Source organism: Nematolebias whitei, chromosome 20, assembly GCF_014905685.2.
Source record: "Nematolebias whitei isolate Nwh7 chromosome 20, NemWhi1, whole genome shotgun sequence".
In the NCBI taxonomy this organism is placed as follows: Eukaryota; Metazoa; Chordata; class Actinopteri; order Cyprinodontiformes; family Rivulidae; genus Nematolebias; species Nematolebias whitei.
Window position 1 is genome coordinate 19,061,028 of NC_056517.1, and position 24,382 is coordinate 19,085,409.

General features: G+C 43.1%; 1 protein-coding gene across 1 annotated transcript in view; it reads left to right on the forward strand.

Annotated features, from left to right (window-relative positions):
* The window catches only part of odad2 (outer dynein arm docking complex subunit 2), a 394,037-nt gene that overhangs the window by 17,234 nt on the left and 352,421 nt on the right, over positions 1-24,382 (forward strand). The window contains 1 exon segment of the mRNA XM_037694246.1: positions 17,606-17,616. Within this exon segment, the coding sequence (XP_037550174.1) occupies positions 17,606-17,616 (11 nt within the window).

Below are 24,382 nucleotides of genomic sequence, written 5' to 3' on the forward strand. Positions count from 1 at the left end.
GTCATTACCTGTGAACTACTGGGAACTAATGGAAAGCGGAAAGCTTTTTAATTAGTTCTAGACCAACGTGTTTGTGAACCAAGGTTTCGTAGAAAGCTCGGTTAATTGCTGATTTATCTGTCCACAGAGACAGTACAGCATCGTTGGTGTGGGACCCTTGGATCTCTACACCCTTAACTACCAGTGGTAGGTAGTGTTTGGTGGGCTCTGACTGCTCCAGCTCACAGAGGAGGCTGTCTTGTTGAGTCAGAGTTTGGATCTCTTGGTGGGTCTCTTTGGTTTCACATGATGTCAGAGGAGTACTCACCGGGCTCGTGTCCTCGGCTGAGGAGTCCTTTGTGCCTTCCGCGGTACCTGCTGTTGGGCAGTCTGTGTCACACTCCGGAGGCGTATCTATTGGCAGTGGTTTGCTCACTGTTGTCCACATTGTTTGATCACCATAATCTATAATCGCGTTAAAGCGATTTATAAAATCCTGGCTAACCAAAAATGGGAATGAGTCAACATGAGTCACGTGTACCGGATGGTACAGTGTCATATTGCCAATCTGCATGTGAACCATTGCTATAGCTGTCAGGGTTGTTTTATTCTCCGAGAGACCCTGCATTTCTATAGCACAATCAGATAGAGGTATTATTCTGTTTTTCTCGGCTGCGGCTGTCCTCAGCTCCTCGAACAGTTTAGCTGACATAATTGTTATGTCTGCCCCACCGTCCAGGAGTGCTTCGTGTGTGAGGACACCTTCGAGTGTTACTGACAGGTACGCCTTTTTGGCGGCCCCCTTTCTGATAAAGTTACACAGAAACCTCTTGGGTTTTTTCTGACGCTTCTTCATGCGTTCAGAAGTGCTTGTGTAATCTTGGTTTGTCTGAACCGTCAGCACAGCTGTAGCTGTTTCTGCGTGTTCAGTTTGCGATGACTCGTCATCGTTTGTGTGTGTGATTACCCCCCTTTCATCCGATGAGGGGTTGTTTGAGGCAACAACAGCAACGTCTTGGTGTGTTTCACCGACGTCTGTAGTGTTGTCATTCGCGCCCAGAGATGTAATAGTGAGTACCTCACTGCATAGTGCTTTTGGTCGGCTTCCCTTGTCAGTGTGTTTCAAGTCTTCTAACATTTCACGCAATTTTTCTGTCTCTTCCGAGCTCAGAGGTGGAGGGCCCTTTTTCTGGGACTTTTGTGATTTTTTCGCCTCGGGACGTTTCGTCCGAGGTGGGAGGCGGCTAGGTACGTCTTTTTGGGGTTCCTCTCGGTTCCCATTTTTTTGCGTCCTCCGCTGATCCCATTTACGATAATCACGTTCGTCCTCTGAAGGAGGAGCCTTTTTGTCCCAGCGTGCACCTTCATGATGCGGTTTGTTAGTCTGAAAATACTGCCTTTTTTCTCCTTTTTTAGGAGGAGGTGGCGATGAACGCCTTCCTTCTAATTCTAGGGAGTGGGGTTTAACCTTTACACCAGGAAACACTTCTATGGGCGTCTTGGCATGAGAACGTGCCTCAAACACATTCACAGCGCACTGTTTAATCTCACTGATGGATTTTTCTCTGTAATTTGCCATCATTTGCACTGACGTTTGTATGTCAGGGTGGAGATTTTTGCTGAAAACAAATTTAAAACCTTCTTCTTCCTCCATTCTGGTTTCATTTCTGTTACCAAAATAAGCTTGGAAGATTCTTTTGTAATAAACTTTTGGATGTTCAGCTTTACCCTGCGTGACCTTTTCTGCGGCTGGATATCCAGCTGGTCCTGTGCAGGAGTCGTACTCTTTGATCAGAGCTTCACACAGAAGTTTGTAATCCCTTCTCGTTGCATCTGGTAGACGCTCGATGAAGGTAAACACCTCTCTGTCCGAAGTGAGTCGTATCAGACTGATTTTATCTTCTACCGTAGCATTAGGATAAGATCTCAATCTGAAATCCAGATCTCTGAGGTACGCTTTTGTTCCAGATGAGCCCAACGGTCCAGGAACGAAGCGTTGTACATATTTTGAGATTTTTTGCAAGTCATCCATTGATGGAGAAGATATCAATGGTCTCACATGCGTGGTCAGTTGTGGGGGTGTTACTCTGCCCGTTTGTGTAGGTGTTTGGATGGGTCTAAAAGCACCGGGTGAGTAAAGAGGTTGTTGAGTTATTGGTGTATTACCCCGACTCTGTTCAGGGTCTGGCTTGGATTCCAGGTCACCTTGCCCAACTTTCTGACCTTTCTCTGTTGCTGCTATTAGTTTCGCCTCACATTTTTTTAAATGTTCCTGGGATGTATAATAGTCACCTTCTAAGCGCATATGTAGCTTTTGTAGATTTTGTTTATCTATTTTGCATTGTTCCAGTTCCATTTTTGCGAGCTGGAACTCTCTTTGTAGATGTTCATTGTCTGACAACGCAGCTTGATATTGGCGGTCCATTTCACTAATCTTCTCATAAGATTGTGTTTGTAATGACGCCTGTTTTTCTGCGAGCTCCTCCTCATGTGTTTTAGACATCCAGACAAGGCGCTCCGACCGTTCATCCAATTCAGCTTTTAGAAGCAGAGAGATTTTTGCTAACCGTTCATGGCTAAGCTTTTTACTCTCTGTCTGTAATGTTCCTGCGGCCAGACTTTTCAGCTCTTCATGTCTTTGAATTTCATCGAGTTGTTGTAATTGCTGTACTTCCTTGCCAATAAGTGGAGTTGTTAAAATATGTAAGGCCCCCAAAATGATATCATCATTTGTTGGTTTTAAAAGGTTCTCTTCTTCTTCTTCGCTTGCCATTTTTCTTCTATTTAAAGATTAAACAGGAGAATTTTAATGTTTTAGGTTTTTCAAAATAAATAAAATCAGCAAAGTCTCTTTGTCTGGTATATTTACTTTTATTTAGTGATTTATCAATTAAACGTGCACTATCCTTTTAGCAAATGAGTAAACTTTTTCCAACTTTGTGAAAATCTGTAACTGTTTTTATTTTTTAAAAAGTTAAATTTTATTTTGTACCTTTATTTTTAAGGGATTACTAGTGAATAAAAACTTTTTGGTAAATGCTCTTTGCATAAATACCTTTATAACTTTTAAAATGCAAGATAACAGTATTTATTCAGCTTTGAGGAACGTTTATTAACTCAAAAATGCCTTTTAGAAAAATAAAAACGTTTAATTTCACTCTTTAAACCTAAAAAGCGAGTGAAAACCTGTCTTCTCAAGTTTCTCCAGAAGATGTCAGAACAACCTTAATAATTTCAACTCAGACACTGTTTGTGTTGTCCAGTAGGGGAGCTATCACTTCCTGGGACGTCCGGTCGTTAGCTGTTAGCTAAAAATTTAGCATCAGCTAGACTCGGTTAAAACCAACATTTCTGAACGGTTTTTTTACACAAACGTGGCAAAATTTCAACAAGCACGACTTTATAGCGAACATGAGTTTTGTGGAACAATATTGCAGCTTTATTTAGTGATTTTAAGCACGGCAAAGCTCATTTCCGACATGGGGGAAGTGACGTGACACGTCATTCATCCGGTCGTTAGCTGTTAGCTAAAAATTAGCATCGCTAGCGTTGTTCAAAAAACATCATTTAATGACGGATTTTAAACCCTAACGTGGCAAAATTTCAGCGAGTATGCTTCGAAGAACTTAACCAGCGTGTCAAAATACACTTTTAAAGCGCTTTTCAGCTTTAAAAAGCAGATTTTATTTCCCTATGAAAACGAATTTTCATTTCCGGGTCACGTGACTGAAATCACCAATGACAAAGCAGCGCAGGGTTGAGAGGAAATGACGTAGCCACGTCAGTCGAACTTCTCAGCAAATCAAAGCGCTCCACAGCAGCAATATCCAACCAATCAGGAAACGTTAAAGCAAATAGCATGCTAGGTTCACGTGAACTAAAATTCGTCAACTTTTCGTCTTTTAAACTGTCAAAATGCACTTTTTCTGTTAAAAAATGTAACGAATCAACTCTGAGCTTTGCGGAGTCTGCTACTCCGTGGCACAACGTCTTTTAAACCGTTTAAAACAACTCGAACTTTTTCCAGAACCGAGCCGGTCCAACAACCGCATCTGGACCGTCTTTAAACAGAATAGAGCGTTTTCACCCAGCTCAAAACCTTTTTAGCTACGATAACAGGCGTACAAATTCAGCTTTCACAAAGACATATGACACTATTTCAGCTTCCTGTGAGCTTCCTGAGCTCCACAGACCAACACGCTTAAAAACATGCAGCGTTTCGCTTCAGCGGCGCAGCTTGAGCTGCGTTTCTTCACAGCTGATAACTGTTATTTTTCATGCCAACACGTAAAAATCTTCACACGAAATACACAGTCATTTATGAGCACGTTACGGGCCACCAATTGTAGTATGACATATAGGGAAATATATTCATACTTTTCACGAGTTCCTCATCTTTCTGACTGTGTAAATGTCGTGCATTGAGTTTTAACAGAAATGTAACGAGAGACGTTATTTATGTTTGACCCATCAAATGAATGCGGTCATTTATTTTCAGAATCAAAGTTTAACATCAAACATTTACATTAATTTTGGCAAAATATGAAAATAATAACAGACAAGTTTCACAGAAAATGAACTTCAATCACGCGGCGGTGATTGAGGACTTAGCTTCAGATATTTCTAAATATCTGTACTGATTTTAGGAGAAAGCAGAGTTTAAGATGGAAATGGAGATTTATCTTACAGAGAGATTTGTGAGGGAATTAATCTGTTTGACCAGAAAACGTGCACGCTCCATCAGATCTCAGCTGGCCTCCGGTACACTTAGTCGAAAATAGAACCTTCTACCTGGTTGACGATGAAATCAGCGTCGGCGTAGGTTCCTTTCTGACTCTTTCAGCGTCTCCGTGAGAACTGCCAAACCCTTAGAGAGTCGTACGAGGTTGTTCAAACAGAAGTTATAATCCCAAAACGTCTCTGGATCATCCTGAACGCGTTTGCACCCAAGAACTCTGACTCCATCACTCTGTGCACTCTCTAGTTGAACTCATTTCTGAGTGCAGCAACACAGCAACCAACAAACTCCAGCAACTCAGCGTCTCAGCCTCTCAGCCTCTGCATGAACTGGGAAGTTGCCACATTTTAAATGGGTCGACTTCCGGGTCATTTGAGAGCTTTTTGATTGGTCGATGGACCAGGAATAGAGGTGTGGTTTGTGATGTAAGATGTTATTAAAAGTCAAGGATTGTTTTAGTGACAAACAGAAAGATTATTGTAGGACTTCAGACTTCGTGGAGTCTCACTCTTATTATCTTCTGAAAAAGTTTAAACATGACATTTTTCTCGGTAAACATTTTAGTTGACCGAAAACCGACCTTTAACATACTTACATTGCAGACAGAAAAATCAAGAAATGCATATTAACCTGATTTCTTCTTTGAATGGGGAATAAAAATCATTACTTACTGTTTATGTAAAATAAAAATGAGTAGTTCTCTTCAACCTGTAAACATTGAGTGAACTAACACAATTTGATTATCAAACATTTGTAAAACAGTAATGATCATAGAGAATTGTCTTTTCTGCTTGATTAATTCAAGAAAGAAAGTCACCAGATGGCTCAACTGTATTTCTGGATGCAGATCAATGAAATAACAGTCTCTGTTCATCTGATCAAGATTTGAGGTCAGATCAGGTTCAGATCAGGTTCACTACAGTCCTGAAATGATGACACAAAGTTTTTTCAGCGGGGTTTCATCTGGTTATCAGTTGGAAATTCCTCAGGGAGGGGGTGGTGAGCGTCAGATCACATTTTCTCCAGGCGACTTTAGATAAGATGGCCTTCAAGGACAACCAAGACGACCAAAATTTAGATAAACACACAGTTGTTTTGGGGACAGGCAGAACTTAATGACATCTGCCTTGAGTCTGTGTTTGGTCCACTCAGTTCCGAAATGTCCAAAATAACATGGCCACACCAATAAAACATGTCTGAGTAAAAAACCCCAAGATCTGATCCATTCAGCCCAAAGCATTTGAGTCCGGGTACACCAGAACATGAACTAAGCCATCATAAAGGCAAGCAGCATGATCGGGTCCAAATTTGCTGCTGATGACTTCCTTGATTATAGATAAAACCAGCATCAGCTGAATCCAAAAAGCAGGAACCAGTTATTGAAAATCCAATTAAATATGCGTCCTTAAAATCCACAGATGGCAGCAGAGATAGGCACATCATAAAGTTTTCCAGTCGATGAAATATCCAGCTGCGTACGTGCCAACAGGGTAAATCGGCTCGCCCAAAGCCTGTCTTCTCTTCGAAGAAATGTTGTAAACTGTCACCATCACATATCTACCCTCCTTGTCAGTATATGTTTTCTTATGGTTAAAATATACATTTTTGTTTATAAGAATGGCCACTCCTCTTTTCCTCCCATATGAGGAAGCATACATCTGATCCACCCATTCTCTCTTCAGTTTTAAATGCTCATTTTCTGATAAATGTGTCTCCTGGATCATTGCAATAGAGCATTGCAGTTTCTTCAACTGATTAAATATTTTATTTCTTTTAATTGGAGTGCTTATACCCTTAACATTATAGGTAATACATCTTAAGTTATTCATAATTTCACATACTTTATAGTTATGGTTATATTTCCTGGTTCTGCATCAAACCCAAGCTTAAGATACATGTGTTTTATAGACTTATAAGAAAAATGACAATTATCCAACACCAATCTCAACACAAAATGAACACAACATTTAACATAATAAAAATACAACTTCCACATACCCAGCTGGTTTTTCATAATTTAATGAAAAGTACCAGTCCCAAGTTGTAGTGGGCGGGGGGGGGGTGTCACACTCTGTAAGAGTTTTTAATATGTTATCATTTTAAACTGTTTCATGATTTCTGCACTCCTGTGCATACGAAGCAAAGAAGTTTCTGGAGAACTCTCAGTCCACGTCCGAGCTGATAGGAAATTCTCTGTACTTACACAAGCTGTTTTTACTTAGAATTGTTTGTTCTTTTGTAAAACCAGAAATGTCAAGGTTATACATATCAACTCATATCCCATCAATCTTACACTGTCATTGTTCCTCTTAAGCATTTAATCAAAATGTTCTAAGATCATCTTGCCCTCATTGTAATCTGCCTAATCAAGATGTCTTTCTGAGAAGACTCTTCGCTTTCAACCCAAACCATCCTGCCAATGCTTATCTTGTGACCCCAGATTGTTGATGTGAAACTGCTGTTCTTTTTTTCATTCTTGCCAATAAAAGGCTGGCTCAAACAACAAGGCTTCGGAGTTCACTCTGATTCACGTTAGAAGGTGGTCATTGTGGATTTCCCTCTTTGCAAAGGGCTTGGTCAAAAATCTTACTCTGTGTCTTTGTGGTTCTTTATTGTCTAGGTACGAGAAAAATACAAATTCATTAAAAACACAAATCATAAAAAGAAAAATTATTAACACACGTTTCTAAAGAACTTTAAATCATAAAATTAAAATTTAAAGAATAAGAAATAATCAAGGATAATTACAAATGATTTGCTTGAGCTTGATTAAATGTTCTGTAAAACTTGTAAGAATAAAACATTATTAAACTTTTGAAACTTAAAGAGTAAAACTTTATGAACAACAAAGATTTAAAAACTTTAAAAGTAGAAACTTAAAAACCTTACAAGTAAAAACAATGCCAAACGTGAAAACGTTGGTTACGTACTGTAACCCCAGATTCTATGAGTATAAGCTTCACCCTTTAAGGCTGTCGCTTGGTGGGTTTATCCCGTTATGCGGAGCATTGCACTGAAAAATTGAGTCCACGCCCACCTGCTGTGTGGGCCCTACCCGGTCCGTATAAATTACGTTAAGAGCGGGAAATCGGCTCCCAAAAATAGCTTTTTCTTCAGCCATTTAGGAGCCAGTGAGGCCCGACGCTTAAAGGGCTACGCTTATACTCATAGAATCTGGGGTTACAGTACGTAACCAACGTTCTATTTCGTATAAGCTTCGCCCTTTAAGGCTGTCGCTTGGTGGGTTAAGGGCGAAGCAGATGTGGTCCTCGCCTCACTGGGTCCATTCGAACACCGTATGAAGCAGAAGCTTGCCCAAAAAACGTCTTGTCACTCAGCTCCCCATGTGTGTAATTACACATTGCGTAATTATGTGAGCCATGCACAGACGCATGTTGTGTAACTATGCGTTCATGGCTGAACAGTATAGACAGATTAATAATAACAAATGAACTGATTGGTAACAATAGTCATGAACTGATTAGTGACAATAGAACCAAAATAACAGACACAACTTGTGACTGATAACACATCTCACACTCTGAAGCATGCAGACAGATGTGAGCTTAAACAGAGTTCCATGAAAACAACAATATTCATTCTGTTAGAGCACAGAATGAATATTGATATATGACAGAATGTGTCATGGAACGGGCCGTCATATCACGTAGATAAGAGCGAATGAATGAATGAGCAGGGTGTTGACCACGCGGCCGCAGTGCAAATGTCCTGCATTGTCATACCATTATGCAAGGCAGTCGAAGATGCGATACCCCTGGTCGAGTGCGCCCTGAGGTTGACAGGAGGCTCTAAAACTGATGCTCTGAAGGCTTCAGAAAAAAGGCCTCACACAGCCAGTGTGACAAGCGCTGGGTGGATAACGGACGACCTGCAGATGCATCTCTATAATGCACAAACAAATGTTGAGTTTGGCGCATTACAGCTGTGCGCGCTATGTAACACGTCAACGCCCGCACCGGACAGAGAAGATGGCAAGATGCTTCTTCTTCTGATCTGTGGGGGGGGGAGGGAAAAACCCCTCCAACGATATCGCTCTTGATTTAAAAGAGCTCGTGATGTTTTTAGGCATAAAGGCTGGATTTGGTCTTAAATCAGCTGAGCTGCCCGTCAGCCTGAATTCTAAGACATGACGGAGCGACAGAGAGGGCAGATAAAACACTCACCCTCTTAGCGGATGTTAAAGCCAGCAGCAGGGCTGTTTTAAGAGACAAGAATTTAGTTGGAACCTGATCCAGAGGCTCAAATGGAGCTTTGATCAGGGCTCGCAGGACCAGCGTTAAATCCCACTGTGGAACAAGTGGACGTGAAACAGGCCTGCGTCTCTGTACGCCTTTTAGAAACCGCTTCATCAGCGGGTGATTAAAAGCTGTTCTGTCTCCGAACCCTTCGTGGCAGGAAGAGATGGCTGCAGCGTACGTTTTAATCGTGCTGAAATGCCAACTTCCTGTCCATCAGCTGTTGTAGAAAAGACAGCACGCCGCCTAATGGGCATGAGGTGGCCTCTACACCTTTCTCTGTACACCAGCGCTGAAAAACTGTCCACTTTGATATGTACAGCGCTGTGGTAGATGCAGCACGTGAATCCTGGATTGTGCGCACTACCTCCTGTGGGAAACCCATCCTCTCTAAGCGGAACCGCTCAGTGGCCAGACCTACAGGTGCTGGCCTATTTCTAGGTAACTCCTGATTGCTCCTCCTGCCTGGAGGAGAGCATCCTCCTTCCATGGCAGTTTCCACGGGTGCCCCGACAGTAGACGTTGTAGGGCTGAGAACCATGGTGTGTTCCCGCGCTCGGGGGGCCACCAGGAGAGCTGTCAGTCCCTCCTCCTTAACTCGGTTCAGGAACCGTAAAATCAGAGGAGGTGGAGGAAAACACGTACAGAAGCGTTTTGGGCCATGGGCTGTGGGCAAACGCATCCACCCCCAGCGGTGGTTCGTCTCGCGGCTCAGAGAAAACCATAGTTGACACTGAGCGTTCTCTCGTGTCGCAAACAGGTCCACAGCTGCTTTGCCAAATTTCTGCCACGTCTGAGTCATCAGGTCTGGATGGAGAGTCCAGTCCCCGTGACGTGGGCCGCCCCTGGACATCACATCTGCCCCTTTGTTCAGAACACCGGGTATGTAAACTGCTCTGATGGAGAGCAGATTTTGGTGAGCCCAACACAGAAGCTTTTGCGCAATGTGCAACATCTGGGCTGAGCGCATACCCCCCTGTCGGTTTATGTACGCAGTAGTCACCTTGTTGTCTGTGTGAATCAACACGTGTTGATTCAGTAGCACAGGAGTAAAGTGCTGAATCACATTCAGCACCGTGCGGCACTCCAAAACATTTATGTGGGCTGATGTGTGATGGGGCCACAGCGCCCCTACTGCTTGAGATAGGCATGTCTCCCCCCCCCCCCCCCAGCCTGACCGCGCCTCGTCCGTGAAGAAAACTGTAACTTGTAACCTTTGCATAACACCCTGTCCATCCCTCTGACCGACGAGCATGTTTTTAGCCACTCTGTGTAACATTCGTGGAGTGAACGTGCGTTTAAGTTATGCGTCATGTTTTGTACGGATGTCACCAGTCCGCCGCCTCAACTGCCGTCATGTGTCGCGAGAATGTTTTCCGCATGACCCAAGGCGAGGCTTCCTCGAAAAGGCTCTGAACGCGCCCGTGCGCTGCGTTCGGACCGCGGACCAACCTTCATGTACATGTGGGCCGGTGTGTGCTGAGGCGAAGCATGTGACAGCTGATGACGCCGTGGGGCTGCGCATTCGACGTCGCTGTGCGAACATTGGGGGGCGGAGAGCGTGACTTCATCTACGCCGTGCTGTTGGAGTGAAGGTTGCGAGCCCCGCGGGAGCACACGTTTTCTCTGGAGGGACGCGCGCCGCTCTCGCTGGAGGGACGCGCGTCGCTCTCGCTGGAGGCGAGACTCGTCACCGGGTTCGTTCAGCTGTCTCATGCTTGTGCTGTCGTGAGCTGCCGAGCGCTGAGACGCGGTGGGTGACGGCTGCCCGCGTCGTGGCCGCACGCGTCTGCTTCAGTGAGGCGTGTGTTGTTTTGCTGAAAAACGAGGACCTTCACCGGACCCGGCCTGCGGTCCCACATTTATACCGATGTGAGCCGGTGAGCGCTGGGCAGCTGTGTGTGCGCCATCATCAATGCAGCGCCGTTTGGATGAAGGCTGTTTGTATCGCACGAGTGCGCGTTTGACACTGCTTGGGTGAGGATCGTGCAGCTCGGGTTGATAACGAGTTATTTCGCTTACCATCGTGTCGTGTAAACGTCTCGTCATGTCTTGGAGCGACGGTGAGTTTAAAAAACCTTTATTTAAGGACACCGGCTCGTTATGTGTGGAGGATGTGTGCGCAGCCGCTGTGAGTTCATCCGAGCTTACAGACTGGCTAAAAACAGACACTTTGATCATTGAATGATGGTTTATTTCAACTTTCGTGTCACTTTTACACACACCCTCCGCAGACTGTCATTTTTTAAAATCTTCTCCCTCGTGAGCTCTGCTATTTGTTTGCCCAGAGCGCTGTCTGTAGGCGATCTCTGGGGAAACGCTGAACTGCAGGTTGCTGGGATGAAGTGGGCTGGTCTCTGACGGGCGGGGCTAGTGGTGGAGCTGAGCGAGAGACGCCGCAGCGGCGGCCGTGGAACGTCGTTGCTTCTGCCTCTGCTCACGACGGTCTCTCCAGCGGGCCGAGGGGCGGGATGAGCCGTGCGGCTTGATGAGGTGGCGCACAGCCTCTGACACCTCCTCCGACTGCTTAGAGTTCGCCAGCATGGCTTTGAAGCTGCTCCCGAACAGCGCGTCCGCCGTGATGGGGCCCTCCATCAGGTCTTTGTGCAGTTTCTCCGGCAGCGAGGGGGAGTGACGGAGCTAGGTGGATCGTTGAATCATCGTCATCCACGCTGCAATCCTGGACAGGCAAACCGTAGAAGAGGCACACATATTGAGGATGGCGTCGGCTGCTTTACAGAGGGAGCTCTTGGTCTCCTCAGGCAGGTCTGCGGCCTCCAGCCTCTTGGACATGCTATATGCTAGCAGCGCCACGTTGTTGTTAGCTGCGGCTGCCTGAAAAGCACATTGATGGGCTCGATTGGAGAGCGTGGTCACTGTCTGGTCGTGTTTCCCAGGAGGGACGGGATGCTGCTCCAACCTGGACAGCTTCGCTCCGAAAGCTTCCGCGAGGCTTGGCTCAAGGGGGGGTACCGAGGGATAGCCCCTCTTGGTGAACCCCTCCACTCTGGTGATGGGTGCGGACTGTGGAGACCGGCTCCCCCAATCTACCAGGAAAGAACCTTCTGTGGCCTCGCCCGTAGGACGTCCTGTTGGAACACGAGGCCATATGGATCAAGACGGTGAGCCAGAATGGAACCCAGTAAACAACCTTCCCGCCGGATCATCGGAACTGGCGGGAAAGGCGTGGGACGTAGAAAAAAGGGGTCCCTTCATGTCAGCCGCCTCCTGGGTTACGCTGGGCAACCCCTGACGGCGCCGTTGGCCGGGAGCGGTGTGATCGCCGATGCGAAACGAGGTGGGATGGGGTGAGCATTCACTCAGCCCCCCTCCACCGACACTACGCTCTCCAGGAGGGAATGAGCAGCGAGGGCTGCAGCTGAGCGTGCCTGTCCCGGAAGAACCATCCGATTCGCTCCGAGGGTCGGCGATAAGAGGAAAATTACAAGATGGCGTTGTCCAGCGTGTAGTGACCTGTCACTGAGAAATATTCCTCGGCGCTTACCTTGAAATAAGACTGCTCGTCAGCTTGTGGGGGGGGGGGAGAACTCACCGGACGACCGGAGGTCGACTGCTGGGCCAAGCATCCTTAACAAAGGTTGGTCATCTACACAATTTTCCTTCTTTGTTCTTCTGACAGTGCTATTAGCTCGCTGAAGAAAAAAATGGGAGCCGATTTCCCGCTCTTAACATAATTTATACGGACCGGGTAGGGCCCACACAGCAGGTGGGCGTGGACTAAATTTTTCAGTGCAATGCTCCGCATAACGGGATAAACCCACCAAGCGACAGCCTTAAAGGGTGAAGCTTATACGAAATAGAACTTTAATGTGTACAGAGCACAACTTATACGGAAGCAGACATCATCATTGTACCTTTTGCTTACCACAGTGTCAGTACAAGAATCACAGGCTAATGTATAGTTAGCTTTTATTTAAATGTATTTTTAAATGGCATCATCATACTGTTAAGGTTGAGCATAGTCCTCTGGATCCACCTGTTGAAGTGGAACATAGTTGTCATCTTCAGTTAATTTAGTCAGATGGAGGTTTACCAGCACTCTAGTGAAAGTTTTCATAATCATGTTCTGCAAACATGAGACAACACAGGGTATGAACAGGGCGAAGAGGATGAGCACAGTCAAGATGGGGGTGCAGATGTTCAGTAACAGGTGCCACCAGGGTCCAGAAGTAAGCCATGAAAGAAGGTCAAAGAGTTGTGTTCCTGATGTTGCACTGTCCACATACCGTTTCAGTTGTTCTAGGTCACTTAGAGCATCATGGATGTCTCCACCAGTTCCAGTTTCATATGGGATGTAGGTGCAGCATGTGGTTCCTATAATCTTACATACCCCTCCTTGTGAGGTGGTGAGCAGGTTCAAGATGACGCGGTTCTGGATGATCATGTCTCTCATTGCAGTCAATTCCTTTGTTGTTCTATTTGCCAGTCTGTAGGTGTCGTTGATGAGGCCGAAAAGGCATAACGGTTGATCTCGACATGTTGTTGAACTTCTACAACTCCTACCCATGGGAATAGGCCTTGAAAGAGTTTTTCACCTCCATTCCAGATCCTATATTCGCATGGGACGCCAGTGCTGGTGGTGAGGCCTCCCCTTCGGTGCACCTCGGGCATTGGTGAACGTTTCTTCCTGGTCAGTGGTATAGAGCCTTTTCTGAGGAACATCACGGGGCTAGATAGGGGGACCAAAGCACAAAGCGCCCCCCCCCGTGTGGTGGTAGTGCAGTGTAGGCTCTGTGGCCACACAGGAAGTACCATTCAGCCAACGTCCTGGAGCCTTTGTCTCCTAGCATGGTGGCGCTGCAGCCAGTGGTGTTTTGACGTCCTTTTGTTTGTAAGCTGATGTTGAATATGTGGCATTGGAGATAGCGTCTGCATTTCTGGTCCTGGTATGCGGTACAGTCGCCGGTGCTGTTTTTGCTTGCCACACAAGAAAAACATGTTAAAAAGTTGGGTGTGTAGTCACAGACAGTGAGTACCTTTTCACACAGATTCCATAGGACGGAGCTCATGGTCGTGGTCCCGTTGTTGAATACACAGTGGCCAAGGGAGCCGGACCTCGCCCTGGCCAGGGTAATTAGTTCAGGTAGTTGTATTGTCATTTATGGTAATGGTAGGAGGTCTGCCATTTGTCTGCAGTCTTGATCAGTTATGGGCTTGTGGGTTTTTGTTGCAACTTGCAAGGGTATGGAGTAGTTCCTCTGCTCCCACCCGATGGTTTGTTGTGATGTGGTGTTGTAGCCAGGGTGTGTGCTCAGACCATACAGGCACTTCTGTTGCTCTATTGTGATGTTTCCTGGTCTCAGGCCTGAGTTGTGAGTGGCGTAGGGCATGTGGGCGCACATATAGCAGTTGACTTTGTTCCCTTCATGTGTGGTTTTGTTCATCAGGTGCACCACAGATTGGTGCTGTAGTCGTGTGGGTGTGTCATCTCTCTTTTGCCTCTTGGGAGAGCTTTTTTGCCCATGCACAAAGTTACACAGCATGCTGCAACCACAATGCAGCAGAAGATCCATCTGAGGAGTGGAGACCCCATTTCTGCTCAATATACAGAAACACCAGATTCAGAGAAACTCTTAACAGAGCAGAGATCATTGATTTCTTCACTGGTTTTGAGACGACTTCTCCTATATAAAGAAGCCCGCTTTGTACGCCAGACTTCCCTACTGACCCAACGTTTCTAAGAATCCAGCACTTTCTGCGACGTACAGTGGTTGAGTTGTATCTAGCTGGGTCTTTCAGCCATCTTTACAGCGGTTGGTGTGGTCAGCAGGACTTGGAAAGGTTCTTCTCAATGTGTGCTGGCCCAAGTTTTCCTTTTGATGGCCTTAATGTAGACCCAGTCTCCAGGCTGGATATGCGTTGTTTCCTGTGAAGGAGAGGAATCAGAAGGCAGTAAATTTGTCTCTAACATTTCCTTTTCTTTAAGTGTTTTGATTATATAATCTGTTAATGTCTGCTCTTCTTCCGCCTTCTCTAGGTCTGGTGAGAAGAGGCGATATGGTCTGCCATGGATGATTTCAAAAGGGGCCAAGCCATTTGATGTTGGAGTTATTCTCATGTAGAGTCTTACTAGGTCTAAGCACCTTGGCCAAGATCGACCTGTAGTCTCCATACATTTTCTGAGTCTGCTTTTTATTGTACCATTTGTTCTTTCTACCAACCCTGCACTTTGTGTGTGGTAGGCACAATGTTTTTTTTAAAGATAGTCCTAAGTGTGAGGCCATATTGTGTATGACCTGGTTTACAAAATGTGGACCATTGTCACTGTAAATAGTTTGTGGGACACCATGTGTGGGAATAATGGATTTACATATAGCTTTTGCTACAGTTAATGCATCTGCATGTTTGGATGGGACAATTTCAACCCATTTTAAGAAAGCATCTACCATGACTAAACAATATTTGTAAGGTCCACTTTGTGTTAGTTCAATAAAATCCATGAGCATAGCTTTACAGAATTTTTTTTTTTTTAAGTAAGAAAATGCTTCTGTATGATAGATACCATCCCGCCTGTTGACACATGGCAAGGACCATGGGTCATCAAAAATAAATAAATAATAATAATTATAATAAATAAATAAATAAAATAATAATAATAATAATAATAAAAAATTAAGACAGTGCAGAAAAAGCATATTGGCTGTCATTGTGAACTGTGAGCTTTTGGCGTTCAGCTAGTTGACATGCACGTGTGAGAGCAATGATTTCAGCTGCCTGAGCAGAGTGGTGGAAAGGTAATTGTTGTGTTTCAATGCTTTTGTCTGGTAGCTGTAAAATAGCGCAACCTGTTTGTGTTTTTCCTGTGTCTGTCTTGGAACACGAGCCATCCACAAACCAAAGCAGTCCTTCAGGCAAAGGACTGTCTGTTAAGTCTGGTCTTGGGAGTTGGACATGTTCAGTTTCATCTAAGCAATTGTAAGGTGTTCCATCATCTGGTAATGGAATTAGGGTTGCTGGATTCAGAGTTGTGCAACGTTTTATGTTTATGTGAGGTTTTGAGAGCAAGATAGCTGTGTAGGACAGATGACGTGCTAGTAAAATTAGAGTGGTTGTTTGCATCAGTTTAATTTTCAAATTTCTAAAAGCTGTCAGAGCAATTTCTGTCCAATTTATTCTGTCTGTCATGGCCATAAGAACGTTGTATATCATGTCTAACAACGGTTGGGTCAATTCAGCATAATGTGGGATCCACGCTCTGCAGTCATTGCATAAAAAAACATGGACACGATGGAAGGAAACGTAGGTTTACTCGTGTGTTAATTAGAGGAAAAGATCTGCGTTGACACGGACGGATTTTGTGTTTGCATGCATCCATAGGAATCTCCCCTCACAGCCCTCCCGAATCCACTGTAGTTACCATGCCGGGTCATTAGTTGGCGCTGTGATTTTTGTACCTTCACCTAATGCGCATGCGTGTTGCCTCGGCCTGCTCCTTTCCTGTAAGCTAAACACTCAGCTAATAACAATAACAAGTTAAAGCTGGATTTTGGCTGGATTGTGGATAAGAGTCGACAGATTTGACGCCAAGCGGGACCGCTTCATCTAACAGCTCCACACCAGTCGCTGAGTGGACCAGAATCGAGTCAATGATGTCGGACTTTACTCCGTGATAATCAGTAGCTGATTTACAGCAGGTAAATCAACATTCTTAATAATGTTTGCTTGCGTTTACTTCGATTACACAACAACCAACTGAGTTTTCATTTTTATTTTTCCTACGAGGAGAAGCTGTCCTCCCCTAGGCGGACCGATTCTGAACAAGGCTCGCTCAGGTGCAGTGTAGGAGGACGTCGGAGAGAGATATGTTGGATGAACTATTTATTTAAAATTCCCCTCAGTTCTTTTATTCAATACATTTAATGTTTTAAGTTGCATTAATCAAAGTAGTGACAGCCTGAACAAGTCAGATGGACAACGTGAGACCAGATTCCAGGATGAAAACAGAGCCGAGTCCAGTTCATTAATGCAGTTTACAGTTAAGTTAATTTGTTTTAATAGTGTGTTCAATTTAATTATCAGTGTTTGTGTGATATACATTTTGTGGTGTTGAATAAAGAAAAAATAAAAAAAAATTAAAAAATAAATAAACCTGATGTTTTCATTTCCAACCTTAGTAACATGCAATTGTAAAGGGATTTGTTGAACGGGTGTCTATATAATTTATTAGTTATGAGTTAAGCTCATAAGATATGCATTTATTATGCAAATAACCTCGTTGCTTGGGCACCACCTCTTTTCAGAGGAAAATCAGTCTCTAAAACCCTCAAATTAAATGTAACTGAAACGTGAATTCTTTACCCGTGTTTAGAGGCATTAAATCTGTTAATACACACAGATATGCCAAAATAATCACACTTTTAGTGAATTTTATGTATTTTATTACAAAAATAATATTCTGATGTATATAATTGATTAAGCTTATTCATAAACATTAATACACAAATTAATAACAAAATGACCTTGTATCAAAGGTTATCCGATTATTAAAATCAGTGTAACTTTTTTATAAAAGGCAGAATCTTGGACTGGTTTGTTGGGGTGAAGTTAAAATTGTCTAAACTGTGGTGTGAACTTATATTAATGTTATTGTAAATATATGGTCACCAGAAAGTGCATTGAAGGGTCTCTCACCAGAACGAGCTGTCAGAATGGTCCCACAGCTTCTTAAAAATGGTACCAGTCCAGATGTTCTGGTAACTGAGAGGCTGTCTTCCTCACAGTTCACCTGTCATCTTGGAGGGACGAAGGTCCATATGGGAGTCAGCTGGGATTTCCCCACTCTGCTGTTCAATGGCTCTGGTAATAAATCTCAGGTTAATGCCAGGTTCTGCTTCTGGTTGTCATTTTTCTTCCCGGACGTCTCACTAGGAGGAAGATTCTTCTTTGAAGTTTTGCTTGAAGTTCCTTCATGTAGGAAGAGCGGTGAAGTGTGTAGTCAGTGGTGGAGATGAAACTGAGAACTAGTATAGAAGCATAAGTGAAGAAGTGTAGAAGTGAAACTTAACTGTCTGTTTGTTACAGACTGACTTTGGTCCACCTCATAAGAAGGGGTGGTCCTAACTCTTTGTCATGTTTTATAAAATCACAGTCCATTTTCTTTGTCTGCCATTAAAAAGTCACTCTTCTTTTAAAAGGAGAAAAATAAAACATGATTATCTTAAAGAGATTACTTAAAACATACATTTTCATAAATAAACATTCAGATATGACATATTTTGAAATAACATGCAATGTTCATCAAAAGTTGTCGCAGTTCATCTCCTGAAAAGAAAATGTCCTTTTTGAAACAAAGGATTCTTTTACAACTGTTATCTCCATGGGAAAATCCTGGGAGTAAACTCCTCGGCAGGTGTCCCACCTCGAGGTCGTTGAAGTGCAAACTCCCATTAAAACGATCTGTCCGTTTCGTGGGAAATGAGGTCATATTGGCAGTGAAGTTAACACAATGACAGTTTTTCATTACATTAGATTAGTGTCAACTAAGGAGTTTGTAAGCTGAGTTTAACACCTTTAAAATAAAGTCTGTTCATTCCCAAGGGAATAAATGCATCTTATTTTAACAGTTTAAAACACAAACATGAATGATATCTGTTTAAGTGGAGGTGGTGTTCCCCTACACAATGTTTATCATCATTCTAAATTTGGATTACATAATTTCCAGATAGCTTCATTTAGCTCAAAGCTTGCCTCATTATATCTCTCACACTTAACATAAATACTGTTTATTATTATTAAACTATTATTGTGTGGGACATTTAGTATGTTATAGCGCAGCACGACGTGCGCGCGCATGTGTGTGTGTGTGTGTGTGTGCGTGTGTGTGTGTTCGTCTCTCCTGTTGTGTGTACGTGTCAGCCTGTCGGCTCTTTCAGACATAGCAGACTGCCGTCGGAACACAGCTACTGACTACTCACAACTGACCCTCTTTGTGGTGTTGCCCAAAAGGAAATTGACAAAAAAACAGGCAACTGTCCCTCATATTAATAGAAATTCTAAGGTCGTTATGGCACTTCCAGCATTTTAATTATGATTTATAATTGAAATTACTAGAGAAACACCACTCTCACAGAAAATCTCCTTTCCTTACTTGAGTCTAGATGAGCGCTGTCATCACTCACAACAGACCTTGCAATTTTATTTAATAAAAATGAACACGTCAGCATTCTACCTCAGGTGAACCACCTGAACCAATGTGTCCAAAAGAAAGTCAACTAAACTTCACAGTTCTGGTCACTGCACATGTATGTCAACAATAAAACACAAATAAAATTGAAGAAAAACATTATAAAATCAGAAACACAAGTAAGCAGCTTTTGTAACGGCAAGATGGAACAGTTATCAGTCTTAAACTAGCGCCAGGATGTGTTTGCATCTTATGTGTCCCACTGAAGTAATCAAAAATTGCTAGAATTTACACAGATAAAAATGTACCATGGAAGATTACTTATGCACACATGATCCAATCTAATAATGCAAGGTTAAATCATGACGACCTGCAAACTCTTATTGTACAGATGAAAGACACAAAATATTAGCGCTATTACTATTTTTAGTGGGCACCACAAGGTCAGTAATAAAATAATCATACATTATTAGATATGTCAATCTTATTTATCATATAATACTATAACATTCATATATAATATATTCCTCACAAACATTCACTACTCCTTCAACTACTAATGTCCATGGTTTAGAAACAAATACAAATCTGTTGTTTCCATCTTCCACATTAGGGTTTGGAACCTGTATCATAGGATACGTGTCTGCTGAATGGGAGGGTTGCTTTTTCTTTATGTCTTTTTCAGATGTTATGTATTTATGTTTCTGGCGAGTAACAACACCTACAGGTTTTGTGTCTTCTTTCAACTTTTAAAATTGCTTCATTTAATGTGGGGTATAGAGCAGGCATATGTCTGGGTGGAGGGGGCTCTACTTGCGGCACCTGCAGCGTTATCAGGATTATGGATTATAGCAGGACGTTGTGCTACAGTCATGGTCTCATTATCTTCTGGTCTGACAAACAAAGCAGCAGTTTTTGTTTCTTGTTTATTTTTTGTTTCTTGTTTAGTTTTTCGCTCTGCTTTAGCTTTATTAATCTGTTCTCTTCTTAAGTGGGTCCCTGTTTGTCATAATTTAGCACATTTTAATTGATTTTTTAATTTTTCTTTCTTCCTTCCTTTTTTCATTGCTGCTTTGTGTTGTACTATTGTTATCATCATTTTCCTGGTGTCTGGTTTTAGTGTAGGGTCAATTTTGTATACTGTGTATATATATATATATTTTTTTTCTTTCTAAATATTTGGTCGAATCAGGATGTTTCTGATTTATGAACCTCACGTCTTTAGTTTCTGCCTCCGAAGAGGACTTACTTCCTCAGCTTCCCATGAGCGTAAGTTATTTATCTTCTTTGTGGTCCTTTACAATAAAGGACCACAAAGACATAGAGCAATCCTTCTCAAATAGTGGGGCGCGCCCCCCTGGGGGGCCCGGGGCAATGCCAGGGGGGTGCATGTAACCCTAGAAAACATGCTTTTTTTGCCACAGGGAGTAGTTTTTTTTTTTTTTCACCATTCTCACTTTGTCGCGTGCGTTCCTAATAAGTCATGAACAAATATGGCTGCCTTGTCATTTTGGGAGTCATGCATGAACCATGTCTCTCTCCTCTGCTGCTGACATGATAAAAAAAACTCAGACCGTCACCTCCTCCGTCCACTGCTGCTGTTTTTATGTCCACGCGCTCTGGACGTCACTCACAGCGTGCATGCAACAAAGAGTAAACTCAAGCGAGAGCGACACCTGCCCCCTTTTTCCTCTTTTACGTTGACTAAATGTTTTAGTTTTATCAATGAGTTTGTTAAAGCACATTTTACAGAAGTGATGTTTAATAAATGTTAGGACTCTATTCTTTGCTAACAAAATAAATTCACCTTCTCAGTTAAGCTGCTGTTTTTAATGCTCTGGACGTTTGTCACTCACAGCATGCAGGCGACAAAGAGTAACTCAAAGCAAGAGGGTTACCTGCTCCTCTTTCCTCTTTCGCGTTGACAATTTTTTTTGTTTGTTTTATCAATGAATGTGCTCATTGATCCTGACTTCCTCATTTTGATTATTAAAAAATCAGCATAAATTGTTTTATTCATTTTTGTTTTGTAGGTCAAAGTGTTTTATATAACACTCCTGAATTAAAATGTTGCTGATCAATTTGAATTTATTATTATTTATTGATTATATTTAATTTTATTTTTCAGTATCAAATGGTACACAATGTTTACCGTTTAAAAAAAGAATTGATTTTTTTTTAAAGGCAAATTGATACAGACTAAAAGAACAATGCTAATTCTTCCTTGTAAGTTGATCTATGTTCTTTTTTTCCTTTAATGTTAATAAGGACACAATGTTAGGTAGAGGTGTACTTATAACAATTTTATATTTTATAGACATACTATTTACAGTCGTCGCGGAGACTGGGCGGGGGAGGCGCAAAAAGTTTTCTTCTTCCTGGGGGTGGGGGTGGGGGGTGGCGCATAAGAGAAAATAATTGAGAAGCACTGACATAGAGTAAGATTTTTGACCAAGCCCTTTGCAAAGAGGGAACTCCACAATGACCACCTTCTAACGTGAATCAGAGTGAACTCCGAAGCCTCGTTGTTTGAGCCAGCCTTTTATTAGTAAGAGTGAAAAAAGAACAGCAATTCCAATTCAACAATTTGGGATCACAAGATAAGCGTTGGCAGGACGGTTTCTGTTGAAAGCGAAGAGTCTTCTCAAAAAGACATCTTGATTAGGCAGATTACAACGAGGGCAAGATGATCTTAGAACATTTTGATTAAATGCTTAAGAGGAACAATGACAGTGTAAGATTGATGGGATATGAGTTGATATGTACAGGTCCTTCTCAAAAAATTAGCATATTGTGATAAAGGTCATTAGTTTCCATAATGTAATGATAAAAATGAAACTTTCATATATTTCAGATTCATTGCATACCAACTGAAATATTTCAGGTCTTTAATTGTTTTAATACTGATGATTATGGCATACAGCTCATGAAAACTCAAAATGCCTGTCCCAAAAAATTAGCATATCATGAAAACGGTTCTCTAAACAAGCTATTAACCTAACCATCTGAATCAACGACGTAACTCTAAACACCTGCAAAAGATTCCTGAGGCTTTTAAAAACTCCCAGCCTTGTTCATTACTCAAAACCGCAATCATGGGTAAGACTGCCGACCTGACTGCTGTCCAGAAGGCCATCATTGACACCCTCAAGCAAGAGGGTAAGACACAGAAAGAAATTGCTGAACGAATAGGCTGTTCCCAGAGTGCTGTATCAAGGCACCTCAGTGGGAAGTCTGTGGGAAGGGAAAAGTGTGGCAGAAAACGCTGCACAACGAGAAGAGGTGACCGGACCCTGAGGAAGATTGTGGAGAAGGGCCGATTCCAGACCTTGGGGGACCTGCGGAAGCAGTAGACTGAGTCTGGAGTAGAAACATCCAGAGCCACCGTGCACAGGCATGTGCAGGAAATGGGCTACAGGTGCCGCATTCCCCAGGTCAAGCCACTTTTGAACCAGAAACAGTGGCAGAAGTGCCTGACCTGGGCTACAGAGAAGCAGCACTGGACTGTTGTTCAGTGGTCCAAAGTACTTTTTTCGGATGAAAGCAAATTTTGCATGTCATTTGGAAATCAAGGTGCCAGAGTCTGGAGGAAGACAGGGGAGAAGGAAATGCCAAAATGCCAGAAGTCCAGTGTGAAGCACCCACAGTCAGTGATGGTCTGGGGTGCCATGTCAGCTGTTGGTGTTGGTCCGCTGTGTTTTTTCAATGGCAGGGTCAATGCAGCTAGCTATCAGGAGATTTTGGAGCACTTCATGCTTCCATCTGCTGAAAAGCTTTATGGAGATGAAGATTTCATTTTTCAGCACGACCTGGCACCTGCTCACAGTGCCAAAACCACTGGTAAATGGTTTACTGACCATGGTATTACTGTGCTCAATTGGCCTGCCAACTCTCCTGACCTGAACCCCATAGAGAACCTGTGGGATATTGTGAAGAGAAAGTTGAGACACGCAAGACCCAACACTCTGGATGAGCTTAAGGCCGCTATCGAAGCATCCTGGGCCTCCATAACACCTCAGCAGTGCCACAGGCTGATTGCCTCCATGCCACGCCGCATTGAAGCAGTCATTCATGCAAAAGGATTCCCGACCAAGTATTGAGTGCATAACTGAACATGATTATTTGAAGGTTGGCGTTTTTTGTATTAAAAACACTTGTCTTTCATTGGTGGGATGAAATATGCTATTTTTTTGGGACAGGCATTTTGGGTTTTCATGAGCTGTATGCCATAATCATCAGTATTAAAACAATTAAAGACCTGAAATATTTCAGTTGGTGTGCAATGAATCTGAAATATATGAAAGTTTCATTTTTGTCATTACATTATGGAAAATAATGACCTTTATCACAATATGCTAATTTTTTTAGAAGGACCTGTATAACCTTGACATTTCTGGTTTTACAAAAGAACAAACAATTCTAAGTAAAAACAGCTTGTGTAAGTACAGAGAATTTCCTATAAGCTCGGATGTGGACTGAGAGTTCTCCAGAAACTTCTTTGTTTCGTATGCACAAGAGTGCAGAAATCATGAAACTGTTTAAAATGATAACATATTAAAAACTCTTACACTCTCCGTGTCAAGCTGCGTGTGTCCCGCTCATAGGGCAGGTGCTGCAGCTCTTGTACAGTTTTGTCGCGGGTCTATAACTCGCAAAGTCCATCTGGTGAGCTGAAAAACATATCGTCGTAGTCCATAACATATGTAATTAACTGTAATCCCGGTAGATATGCTCAGCAATTATTTATCTCCATCCAAGAAAGCCTTCACGTCAGAGCTGGGCAGCCTCCCCGTGTCTCTCGTGTGCATCCCTCCTGCAGCGCTCCACCTGTTCTGGGCCAGCTCGTGCTCCATGCTCTCCCTCTCATCGACTCGTACCTGGATTCCAAGCTCCTGTAGCGCTGGCACGGCTTCCATCAGGGTCGGGTATGTCTTTTCTCCATCCTCTGTGAGCATTCTTAATTGCGCTGGATTAATGCATTTAGCTTTGAGGTTTTTCTGCTTCAGCTGTTTTATGACCTGTCGTACCTGCCCACGCCTTTTCTTTAGCTCTGGGGAGTAATCATGTTCAAAGTAGATGGGACTATCCTTATAGATTACCTTTTTCTGGCTCCAGGCTTCTCGCAGAATCGTTTCTTTCACTGAAAAGTCCACAAACTTCACAATCAGTGACCGGGGGCCAGCGGTGGGGTGTTTTGGCTTAGCTGCAGGTGTTCTGTGAGCTTGCTCTATCTGCATATCCACTTCAGGCGATAGTTGTAAGATT